At 28.1% G+C, this 13,960-nt stretch overlaps 1 protein-coding gene across 1 annotated transcript in view; it reads right to left on the bottom strand.

The window, feature by feature from the left end:
• Positions 1-13,960, bottom strand: part of LOC102671748 — a 48,085-nt gene that overhangs the window by 28,037 nt on the left and 6,088 nt on the right. Inside the window, exons 3-9 of the mRNA XM_031509470.1 lie at positions 13,718-13,845; positions 12,589-13,231; positions 11,006-11,816; positions 10,741-10,818; positions 9,609-9,814; positions 8,620-8,855; positions 3-173 (exon numbers count right to left, since the gene is read on the bottom strand). Coding sequence (XP_031365330.1) covers positions 3-173; positions 8,620-8,855; positions 9,609-9,814; positions 10,741-10,818; positions 11,006-11,816; positions 12,589-13,231; positions 13,718-13,845 — 2,273 coding nt within the window. The remainder of the gene's footprint in view (positions 1-2; positions 174-8,619; positions 8,856-9,608; positions 9,815-10,740; positions 10,819-11,005; positions 11,817-12,588; positions 13,232-13,717; positions 13,846-13,960) is intronic.

Genomic DNA, 13,960 nt, shown 5'->3' with positions numbered 1-13,960 from the left:
CGAATCCGAGCTGATGAACACCAGCCGCCTGTAGTCGACCAGCGGCTGCTCCTGTTGACTTCCGGTAGGACTGTGCTGCCTTCCGTCCCGGCCAATCACGTGCAACGTTTGGAAACCTTGCAATTCCTCGGCACAACAGGTCCTCGCGTGTGATCGGCCTCTTCGTCTGGAACCTTTTTTCCAAAACGCGATGTTTCGCGCGTGATTAGAAGACAGTGATAAAATCGGGAGGAAAAATGAATAGATAAGGGGACTTTATCGACTGTTATTAGCGACAATTATCGCTATTGATTTCGATGTTATCAAAGTGATACGATTTGTGGATCGATGGAAAAGACTTTTTTGAAAAGTTGAGGGAAAATTCTTGATAAACTGGCTGTTTTTTTCAATGTATCGTATGATATAGCAGTAATTAAATTTAAAATATTTTTATTATCAAATTTGTTTTAATTATTAATATTGTAAAGCAAAAAAATATTTATGATATATATTTATGATATATATAAATATGAAATAGATATAACGTATAGTAATTCTTTTTTTATTTGTTAATAGCTAGCTGGAGTATTGATCGTTCAAAATCAGTGGAAATAATGAATTCATTGAAAGTTCATTCGTTTTATCGCAAGGTGCATCGACAAATTACGATCTTAAGCAAATATTCCATAAAGATAATGAACGTGTTTACTCTTGACCGCTAATGAACCACTGGCGAATTTTGCTCGTTAACGATTAAAGTACCCAGGCACGACAAAATGACTCACAATAAATGGCTGCACTATTGTGTATATGGTGCAATAAAGAGGGATTAAAAGAGAGGGATAATTTACTATAGAAATTTTTCTATATCTTTCATTATAAATTTTTTCATTCTAATTATAATCATAATAAATTACTTCCGATTAATGTAATGTAATAATATTGTTTTTTAGGATTACTATTTATTTAGTATAATTTTTAATTAAATAGATGAAATAATTGTCATAATAAATAAAAATTGAAAAAATTGTCATAATAATAATAAAAAAAATCACTCTATTTCCTTAAATTTTAATAAAAGAATAGAACAATCCATAATTCCATCAAGATTCATTGAATGAATCGACTTTTGAATTTCTTAAACCAAAATCCACTAAAATCACTAAATCCATCTTTATTCAAATTGTAATCATCAGAGTAAAATTTTGAGAATAATAGTGCATAAAATTGAACAAACGATGAAAATAGAATTGTAGAAACAATCAAAAGAGAATAGTCGAGAATCTGATCATGATCTGGTCTTAATTTGCAGTTTTACCGACCTAGCAAAATTCGGAGCGGAAAAAGATGGAATGCGGAGATAGAGGGAATTAATTGTAACATATAAACACATACGCCATTCTTTATTCGCCAAAAGTAGGCTGTTTTCAACATATTATTCCTATCTGTATGAGAATAAATTAATCTCGTCCAAATAGACTCTAATTGCATTTACCTCGTCGTTTCCTATCGTGTTTATTTATCGTTTTCAAAATTCAAAATGAAAGAAATTTTGAATCGTTATAAACGCTTGGACGATTTAGCAGAGGCAGAGTGCTAAATTTAGCGCGCGATTCGCGGAGAACACCTTAAACGGCCATTTACATTTCCACCAATGAATTTCTCACTGTCACCTATTCCGACGTTTTCTTCGTTTAAAATTCAATATTGTAAGTAAATAAATATAAATTGTAACTAACATATAAACAAAGTGTAAATAAATTGTAAATAAGTAAATAGCAAAAGTAAATTGAATAAAAATATATTGAAAATTATTTAGTATAGAAGTATTATAAAATAATACTTCATTATTTTATTTTAATTTATAAAAAAAATTTAAACAACAATCAATAGATCAAATTATTTTAATTTAAAAGTGAATTAAAAAATCTTTTTTTTAACTTTTTTTTAACACTATTTTTTAATAATCGAATAGCGAATAATAATAGATTACATTTGATCTGTATTAAAGTCTCGTATTCGAATTTAATATATTCACTTTATGAAATAAGTTTTATTATTATTAAATAAATTGTAATATTATATATTTGGAATAATGCAAAAATGCAATTTATAATTTATTTACAAATTAAAATTTGTGATTCATTTAAAAATTCCTAAACATCAATTTCTAACCTAACAAAACGGAAACTAGACATATAGTGCCGAACAAAAGAAGCTTTAGAGAAACATGACACTGTAAAAGTCACGAGAGTATCGAATTCAATTCTGTATGAACCCTATACGGTGTCCAAAAAATTTCAAGAAACTATATTTATCGTATATAATGACTCAGTGTATGAACTTTACATGGTATCCAAAAAATTTTAAGAAATTATATTTATAGTAAGTAGAATGACTCATATTTTTTTTTATATATTTAAGTTTTTATAAATATATAAATATTCACAATCTATTAATGATATTAATAAATTTTGTACAATTCATATATATATATATATATTATAAAATCTCTAAGTTATTCAAAATATGATTAATTGTACAAAAAAATAATAAATTGTGAATGTTTATGCAAAATACAATTTTGTTGAAGACAACCAATGAAATTGATTGATAAATAGAGATTTATCTTATTTTTCAAATAACATAATGTATACTATATTTTGAATATTTCATGCATTTAAATTTTTGCATAAATAAAGATTTTCTAATAATGAATATTCTATGCACATTATCTATTCTCTACACATTATTTCCAATTCTATTTCAAATTTTATTTATACATAAAATATTCAAAAAGACAGGATATTTTTCATTTTCAATACAAAAAATTCAGTATTTAATAAAGATTTTAAATTTCATATTCTTTTCAATATATCTATTATTTAATTATATAATACATTTATTATATAATTATTATATAATTATATTTTCCTTATCTTATCAAGTTAACAAATCAAATTGCAAGTGATTTTTTTTCATATATTTTAATTCATATTTTTGCTAACTTTTTAATATTAAAACTATTAATTATAATACATATCTGAATATATGTATTGTATAGAGATAATTAAAATCAAAATACCATTATAAAAATAATTAGATTCATATAGTTATTTTTCTATCTAAATAAAAACTAATACTAATTTTGCCAAGAGCATTTGTGTAATTTTAATAATTAGTTTTAAATATATGATAAAATAATATATAATGAATAAAAGAAATCATTTTGAAATCAATCAATTTGACTTAATTTAACTATTTTAATGTTAAAATAAATGAAATAAACTATTATATATCTTTTCACTAATTTTTATATATTATATATCTTATTTTATATATGTATAATATAATATAATATATATAATATATATAATTATATATATTATATCTTATATATTATATATAATTATATATTCCTAACTAAATAAAAACTAATATTAATTTTGTTAAAAGCAATTACAAAGCAACAAATCTAGTCAATTTAATTTGATTTAACAATTCTAATATTAGGGTATTCTATTTTGAAAATATATAATTATATAATTTTCTATCTACTTACACTTGCAATAATATATTCAAATATATTATGAGTCACCCTATAAAGCACCAATACTCCCACTAATGCTCCTACCAAGTGTTCACCAGCAACTGTCACTGTTTACAGTTCCTCAATTTCCATCCTCAACATTTATAACTCACTATTCCAACTTCAAAAACACCTGCTGGGTCATACTTGCAACCAAGTTCACGAACCTTGATCAAATTGACGGAAAACTTGGCAAGGGCCTTATCCAGTGTATTGCAACGGAGACCGGTGCGTACTCAGGATCTTTCGTCATCGTCTCGAGGTAAACGACACACTGTCAAAGAAAGAGCAGTGGCGATTCGCGTGGGCTACCGCCAGAGAACTAAGAGCGTCTGAGGCACACCTGAATCCCAACAGCATCGGTCACTACCTTACTACAGCGCGGAACAACCTCCTATAGTGGCGTCGTTGTGTATATTGTGACGCGTATACTGGGTGATGCAAAAAATATAATGAAAAAGTAGATTGTGATGTCCGTGAAAAAAGACGATAACAATAATATAGCTGTCGGTGAGGATTAATGAGAATTTAATCATGTCTAGCTTGACTAATAGATAATAGAGGATGGAGACAATTGTTTTGATCGAATTGTGTTTTTAATGTGATTGGAATTAGATTATAACAAATATATAGGATTACAGCAGTAATACACTGTGTATACTATAATATTAATTAAAAAGAAATGCAATTATTTTTTATTTTAAAATATAATATTAATTTTTCAGACAAGAATATATGTTTTTAATTATGAATTAACGAATCATTTTAATAGGATTAATTCATTTTTGGATTAAATGTTATATAAAAGATTAAACTTTTTAATGTTTAAATAAATAAGTTGTTTAATATAATAATATGGTAATAATAAAAAAAATATGGTATAGAATTTTTTATTTTATTTATTATAGTAGGATTAGTTCTTTTTGAATTAAATGTTATAATATATAAAAGATTTTTTTGATTTATAAATAAAAGAAAAGATAATAATTTCATTCAAATTTAATTTTTAATAAAATATGTGTAAATATGATTGAGCAATATAAACAACTAATCTTTTGTGAAAATAAAAATATAAAAAGTATAAAAAATTATTTTATACTTTTTATTTACAGTTGAATAATATAAACAAATATCTATGGTAAGTAAAAGAAGAAAAAATTGTTTCAAGTGAATATAATTTTTCTATATAATCAAAAATGATTGTAGAAAATATAGAGTACTAATCTTTTTTAATTTTTTTTAGAATTTTAAATATTTGGATTACTATAGATCAATGTGAAGCTCACTATTGAAATGACAGCGATTATGCAGAATTTGCGACACCTTGTATAAACGTCGCAGGTGAGCGGACTATGGAGCGAAACAGAGAAGTTGTTATACTATTATTTCTATGCTGTTTTCCTGAGCACCGCTTCGCTTCGTCTCACCTGCTTGCTTGCTTCTCCTGCGCTCAACCTTGCCTCTCAGGGTGTTAATATGTATGTATATTCGTAGAAAACCTTTATAGGATCGATTCTAAACGTCAAAACAAAAATACAAAAATTGATATACAAAAATATCGATTATTATTTATTTATTAAGTTATAAATAATTGAAGTTTAATTTGAATGAAGTGAGATGGAGATAGAGCAAAAAGTTAGCATGATAAAGATAGATTTATCTTATTCTAACCTAAACTTCAATTAATTTTAAGTTAATAAATAAGATTCAATCTTCAAACAATATTTTTATATCAACTTTTATATTTAATTTATAGAATCGACTCTTCAAAAATATTTTATAAATAATTAGCAACATGTATATATTATTATTTAAAAATCTTATGTTATGATATTCTTGTTTTTATTCATAAACTTTAATATGTAAATTTTTTAATCAGATTATTAATATATATTAATACTTCAAACTTTCTTTTTTGTATACCAAATTAAGTAATTTAGATACCAGGTAATTAATTATTTTTTTAAGAATTAAAAAAATAAAAAAGAACCAAATATTTATATCATATATTTAATCTTCAAATTATAAAATTGGATTAAAATAATTATTAATTTCTCTGCTTAACTGTAAAATTTTATTTTAGTCATATTATTAGAATTACAAAGGAAAAATTTGCGAATACCGTAACAGAGGAAACAATTGAGACGCCTAAATTTCCTCCTATTCGTTGTACTGATATAAGCATTATTCAGGAGAGTAGCTAATTAATTAGAAGCGGATTATAAGTGGGCGTGTTGTTCTCACGTTTTCAGCAAAGATTTTCTGAACAAGTTTCATCCAACGATGTTGTTATGGAATTATAATTTTTTTTTTTTAATTATACGAGCTCTCTTTGATCGAAAGATAATAAATTATTCTCTCTTTGCAATTCATTCACATATAAACGATTAAAAAAAAGAGAGAAAAACAAATGACTTAAATAAATTTAAAATGTAATATTCACTTCGAATTCACACAACTTCTCGCTAACTGTTAATCTACATTTTCAAAACGAAACTACACACAAAAAATCTAAAAACTACACACCAAAGATTTTCATGTTTTAAAATCGATTCTTTTTTTTTTATTTTCTTCAACAAAAACCGTTCATTTAAATTAAATAAAATTTCTTTGAAAAAATCCCTTTATTTTGAACGTATCTATCCTATCCAAAGAATGTAGAGAAAAACGATAATCCCGGCGTAAAAAAGCAAAAAATACATGGACACGAAGCCGGTGATTAATAGTTGGCATATTCTTCTCACGTCCATGTTTGCAGGATGCTCGGGTCCCTCCAGATTGGATGGATATCTCACGCCGTGAAACATGCGATTTGCATTCAACTCGGATCCCCTGCTCGTGGCTTGTATCATGCGAAATGCACCGAGAACAACGGTATACGTGGATTTTATCCTCGAGCTTGCTGTATCGAATTTTTTACCAAATCGATGGAAATTGTGTAAATTTTTACCGATCGATCGAGACTAGAGAAAAGGGAAAAGGTTTTTTTTTTTTAATCTCAATTATTAATTTTATACCAAATTAATTAATTTTTTTTCTAAATTATTCAGACTTTTTGATAATTTTAACTTCACTTTTTATCTATCGATTTAAAATATTTTAATTTAGCAATTTATTAATTGTTAAAAAATTTTTTAAAATATTATTAAAAATAATTTCTTTTTAATTTCAGTGAACGTCTATTATTTCTTTTATTTAATTCTCAATATTTTAATTAAAATTCTCAATATTATCGTCGATAAAAATATTTATCAATGGTCACTTATCAATCTATTAATATCTATCATCCCTGATCGCGTGTTTTTATGCCCACTTATTACGTATTTTTCACACGTTCACTGATACGGGACTGTATATGCAATATTTTTCTTATCAAACACGATTTCGTGTTTGAAGTTTGATACAGAAACAATATCGCGCTCGCAACGTTGATAATACTATTCTGGAGTTCGCAGGTTTCACGAGAGGCATGGGCTGGTTTCATACGGGGCTAGTATGCCAATGGTTTCGATAATCGATGGACTTATCCAAGCATGTGTTACATACGCAAGCTGGAAGCTGTTTCTGGCAGGCATACCAGATAATGTAATTTTAATTACGAGAGATACTGTGTTAAATTCGATGATATTTCAAATAAGTATTGAAAATAATTTAAAATATTTTAAAATAAATTTATATTGAATTATTATATTAGAAATTATATTCCATATATTATATTCTAAAAATTATTTGAAATAATTGTTTCAAAGTGATTATTTTTATTTCTAATTCATTCTGTTTTTGTTTAGGAAAAATGATATTGTCTTGAAACAAATTTTACTCAATACTCAAGTACATTGTAGTGAAAAATATAAATTATTTACTATAAACAAACTCTATGATTATAAAGGAACGGATACAATAATCAGATACATATATTACATTAAATTTTAGAGGAGAAATCAAATAAGAGTTGAAAATTAGATATGTGTGATGTGTAATTTTAAAAATAATATGGTATTATAGAAGAGTAAATGATATTACTTCAAGATAAGTAACATTAAATAATTATTTATAATTTTAAATTACTAACAGATTATTACCAATAAATTATTAATAAACATATCAAACAATATCGTTTCAGCGAACAAGAATATATCTATACTCAGGAGCAGAAGAATATAGCGCATATTACACGCAAATGTACACACAAAACGCATAAATGTATGAAGGCGGTCGCGAAAGCGAAATGTTACTCGCTCCTACGATAATTAGTAACTCTATTAGTTATGGCTGTGCCTTCTAACCAGCCTTAAAATACAAATGCGAACGAGCTTCCCGATCCAGTGTTCAGTTATACACCTTATATCTCTACGCTTCGTTCCACTGATTAATATACACACCGTGGCAAATCGTACCTTATGATTCATGAAATCGATGAAAATTTGGCGGATGACATGCCGTATCCGATTTTTGATTTATATACCTGCGATTGTTCGTCAAACGCCGATGGCAATTGCGAGAAAACGCACAGTGTTGTTCTTAGAAACGGATACTCGATTATGGGGATTGAATTGTTTCATGGATCGTTTGCTTCGCCAAGATTTCATCGTTACTTTCGTTTGTTTCTTTGTTAACAAGCTTGATGTGCATCCTGGGATGCATTTAAATGGATAAGCAGTAAGATTGCTTTTATGCAATGTTATGGAGGTAATGAGGACTGGTGAAAATGATAATTTTTTGCTTTAATTTGGAAACAAGTTGTAATTGGAATAATTTTATTTCAAGTAATTAGATATAGTGCAGAAAATTTAACGATCTATATATAGTGGAATTTCTTGTTGATGTTTGTGGAAATGCTATGAATTTCTATATTGTTTTTCTAGAAATAATTATTATGAAATAATGTGTACGTATAAAATTCTATAGATTAATTATCAATCTTTGATATAGTAAATGATTTATAATGTAAATTATTGTTGAAATAATTAATTTCAAACTTTATTATTTTTTAAAAATTAAATTGAAATAATTAAATAAATAGGAATGATTGAAAGTTTATATTTACATACCTTGGGCGTCAAATTGTCTTCTTCTACGAAGCATGCTTCTTCCTTGAGAAGAAACAGGACCTGTTCTTCCATGATTATCATCGTGAGGATCATCTTCACCTGCACTTGTTGCGCTATCGCGTTGCACTACTTCATCACTTCCGATCGTTAATGGAACCGTGCCACTTCCGTTACCACCGAAAAATTTCACTTTTCTAGCCAGTTCTACGTATCCATGAAGACCAGTCTCACTTAATCTAATCGAAAAAAGTAAAAAAATAAATAAATGAATAAAAGATGAACTTATAATAAATAATAAAAAGATTAACAATAATAATCAAAAATAACAATAATAAATATATATATATAAATAAAAAGTTGAAAAAAGAAATAATAGAAGTAATGAAAATTCATAATATCCTTTAGATAAATATGAGTAATTATTTTTTATATCTATTTGTCTCATTTATCAGAGAAAAAAAGCATTTGTGCTTTTCATTACTAAATAATATTTTAAAAATTAAAATTATCTTAAATATTATTCATTCTATAGTTAGCATACAGTATATATTTTATTGAGGATGAAAGTACAAAAAATATATTTCTTCCTATAATGAAATTTTAAAATTATAATTACATTTTCTCTTCAAGTGATATCATAAATATTAAATGGTAAATATTAAATATAAAAACTTTCTTTCAAAATAGATTACAAAATAGACTTCTATTAATCTTATTCTTACTTTTTTTTTTTTTAACACTTACAATCTAAGAATATTTTTTAAAACTTCCAAACTTTTAATTTAAAATTTCCAAAATTCTTAATAGCTACATTTCGTTACAGAAATTCTTCTCACAGATTCGATTTCTAACGCACGCACAGGCGGCTGAAACTTCCGCTATTACTTCCTAATGATCGATTATTCGAATTGATCATTCGAGGCACGTGTTCTGACGATGGTGAGCTAAGTTTCACGATTTAACCGTCGCGTGATTTAAATTGCACACACCTCACACTCTCGCTACCGCTACTCTCGTATCTAGTACTGCTATTCGATTCCCTTCTGGTCCTCGTGATCGCATCCCGTATTCTTTGGGATGCCGAGCACGAGTCGCCTGTTTTCCGTGGAAGTGCCGGGGTTGGCTCGCTCTCGCTCTCCCTTGGGCTGTATCTCGAGGATCTTGTGCTCAGTGGACTCGCTTCCGGAGATAAATGCTGAAAAGGAATTTAATATTTATTTTATCATCTTTTGAGAGATTAAAAAATAATTGAATTGAATAGAAATGTTTTTTATTTAAATAACTTTTTCTGCTTCGTTAAATAGTTTTATACCAATGATTTAAATTATTATTAAATAAGTATATGTTTCAGCTACATTGTATAATTAAACGTAAATTGGTATCAGAAGGCTGATATGTAAATAGCAAATATGTATCTATTTTTTGAGTAGAACTGGTTTTACTTGAACTGAAAATTAACACGTTGCACATTTCCATGAAATAGTATAAACATGAGTTGAAAAATTATTTCAAATTAGAAGAAAAATATATATAGAGTTATTTATTAATTCTTGAAAATTATTTTATTATCTATCTTTTTTATTTTAGGAAAATTATTCATCTAAATAATTCATTCATCTAAATATTCATCTAAATATTTATAAATATTGCTTGATTTAAATTAAATTTTTTAAAATATTTTTATTTATATGAAAAATGTTGATAAAAGTTTAGTGTTATAAAAAATAAATCTTTCTTCATGAGTAAATAAAATTAATAGATTAATATGTAAAACTATTATTAGATCAATCAGATATTTTATATTATTTATTTTATATTTATCATTTAAATATTTAACAAAATTAAAATCTAATTTTAATAATTGATTAAATTATATATAATTCTATTTTAAAAATCGTAAAAGCTTCTTTTATGAGTAAATAATATAAGTGACATAATAATTTCATTTAATACAATAAATATGTTGTATACTAATTATGGAAACATATAATTTCATAAATGCATATTACTATCCCATTATTCTTTTCTTTAGATAATAGAAAGCATTACTCATCAGCAACAATACATCATGTTACAACATCAATGCTCAATGAGACTAACAGTGAGAATTGGGAAACTTACACTGGAACAGCGTTTATTGGGAGTGTCATCCGTGTCATCAGGATTAGAAAACTCCTCTTTTGAAAATTTCCTCCGTACCTAGATCAAAAACAATTGTAAAAATAAAAACAAATTCAACATTTGTACTAAAACCTATATAATTTATTAATTATACTCTTTTTAGAAACTTAATCAAAATTCAAATCATCATTCTTATAATTTGTTAATTGCATTTCAATAGTAAAATTCCATCAAACTACTAAATCTTGGTAAAACCTCAACTTACCACTTGAAAATCGTCGGATCTCCTTCCATGTATTCCAATATCCTTTCTCTCAAACGTCCCAAACGCATTGCAATCAGGTTCAGAATTTTCTATCAAACTCTCACTAGTCTCCTTCATAGAGTCCTTATTCTTATCGTTCTCGAATACTTCTGCCTCCTCGACCATCGACTCTCCTTCTCTCCTCGCCTCCGTACATCCACGTATCTCCTCCTTATCTCCTTTCTTCACGCCCTCTTGCTCTTCCACCAGCTTCTTCTCGTCGTTGACGACCACGTCGAGCATCGTCTGTTCCTTGGCCTCCGCTTTCACTCTCTCATGCTGGCTCGCACATGGCCCTTCCTCGTCATTCCTCTTCCCATCCAAGCTCTCCTTGCTACCTTCTCTTGCCTTCGTCTTTCCTTGTTCGTGCACCGTCGATTTCGATTTCGACGTGGTCGAGACGCCCACGCGTTGTTCCTCCGTCCTCTCCTGCTTCTCTTCTTTACCAGTTTGCTTTCCTTTTGCAGCTAAGGCCAAGCTATTCGCATTTGAATTCAAACTATCCCTACCCACGTCCTCGCGGCTGTTGTCCCGCCGGAATAGTCGTATAACGTACTTGGAGTCCTCCTTCCCTATCGATTGGACGCTAGATCCACGAGATTCCTCTTTCGTATCTTTTCTAATCGATTTGGACGAGCAACGGATATCGTCTTTGCTGTCCTGACGCTTCAATCGGTCCTCCTTGATACGGGGAGAGAGCAGTTTTGGGATCAAGCTAGGCAAACTTATATCCTCGCGGCTGCGACGCAGATCATCGGTACTTCCTCGATATCTGAAAAAAGTTTTGGTGATAATTAGTGAGAAGTATATAAGTTTTTTAGATATACAAGAATTTTTGTTAACAAGTAAATGGAAGATGTAAGTTTTTTTTCACTTCAAATTATCCTTTTGTGTACAAATTTAATTTGTCTCTTTACATTATTGTAGTGATATGATTATTAAAATTTAATAAGTATTATGAAAATAAAATTTAAAGTTTTTATAACACTTTGTGTCAAATATTTCACATATATGTAGCTAATAATTTATACATATAGTTAAACAAATAAGATTTATACAACAGTAGAATAAGTAATTTGTATGTATTCTATATTTTTTTATTTTGATTCATTGTTTATATGTGGTAATTATTTGACTAAAATGATGCTTTAAAAATTCATGGTATCAGTTTCATATTCATAATATATTTCATTATTTCTTTTAAACGTGAATTTTCAAAGTTGATTTCTCATTTATTTATTTATTCTGATATAAAATTTCCAAAAATAATAATAGGAAAGATAGCAAGAAAATTAAAATTTTAACTTAAGAAACAATTAAAAAATTATATATTTATACCCAATAATTAGTAATTACTGAATAGATATATCTTTAATTCTTCAATTCTTAGGTTTTCAAATTTATGAATAAAAAATATTAAATAAAAATCTTAAATTCACATAATACAGAATTATTTTCTAAGTAAATTAAAAATAAATCAAATATGATTCTGTAATCTCTCACTAAAACAAAAATTCCTCAATTCTAAACTTAGAAAATATTACCTTTGAGGTATGAGAGAACGTTTAGGTGATTCTTGGGGGCTTCTAATATCCTCAAACTCCTTGGAACTTCTCTTAAATATCGGTATATTCGATTTTCTCTCCCCATGCTTAATCGTACCCGATTTTATCTCCGGTGAAATAAACTTGGACAATATCCTCGGTGGTTTTATCAAAGAAATCCTCGGCGTGCACTGCTCCTGGCTACCGGCCTCCTGCTCCTGCTCTTCGATTTTCGTTTTATTACCATTGGCCAACGAGGATCGCTCGTTTCTCTTCGTTTTTATGGCATCCAACGATGGCACTTCCTCTTCCTGTTTATTGGACGATTTCTCCCCTCGTTTCGGGTTCGTTCGTTCGTTCGTCTCGACTCGTGGCGTGAATTTCTCGTGAACAGAGATCGATTCGCTCTTCGTTATCGCATCTTTGCATGGATCCTCCTTCGTAGAATCATTACAGTCCTCGGTATGTAAGGTTGCCTCGTCGATAACTGGTTCCTTCGTATTATTCGATGTTTCGATGTCGGCCGATTTTACGATTTCGCTCTTGGTAATGATTTCTCGGTATTCTTGATGACGAGACGGCAAACTCCGATACACTCGAAACTCGGCCGATTTCCTGGCCGCTGACCAGCGTGTGGGTGGACCTGTACGCGCATGCAAAGTGCGATCGATTATTTATCGTGTTTCTTTCGATGTTGAAGTGCAAGTCTTTTTTGGTATATTATTATTGCATGCAGATTATTCAACGTTTTACTTTCTCAAAGTAAAAATGAAATTTTTGTTGAGTTGAAATTTATTTTTACTTTTTTAATTAAATTTAATTACCCTTCTTCTCGAAAGATTCAGTTAAATAAGAAAACGTGCTATAATTATATAATTCTGTCGTTATATAACTATTGTAATTATTATTTTGTAATGTTTCCTGAGAATAGATATTATATTTAAACAAGTTCAATATAATTTTTAATGATAAGACAAGAAGATAATATCATAAATCAGAGATAATTGAATTAAATATTTCATAATATACATTTCTATTTATGCGTTTAGAGTTTTTTATTTATAAAATTTTTAAAAAATTCCCAATTATACGTATACGCAATGTATAATTGAACAGAACGATAACAAACCATTAATAGTCCAAGCTCGTCTGATGCTATGCTTCAATAATTCTACGGGCGACGCTGCTTTTCCATTTATAGATCCTTTACATACCGAATTTTCGAAGGTCCATTTCTCGGTTACAACGTGCAATTCTCTAAAATAAATAAAAAAAAAATTATAATAACAAATTTAATTTTAAACAAGATTCAGAAAAAAAATCGAGGAGGATCAATATTAGCAAGGGACAAAAAATAACCTCTCAAAATGTA

The sequence above is a fragment of the Apis dorsata genome, unplaced genomic scaffold, assembly GCF_000469605.1.
Source record: "Apis dorsata unplaced genomic scaffold, Apis dorsata 1.3 scaffold_156, whole genome shotgun sequence".
Classification (NCBI taxonomy): domain Eukaryota; kingdom Metazoa; phylum Arthropoda; class Insecta; order Hymenoptera; family Apidae; genus Apis; species Apis dorsata.
Note: the sequence above shows the minus strand (reverse complement) of the source record. Positions and strands in the feature narration are given on the sequence as shown.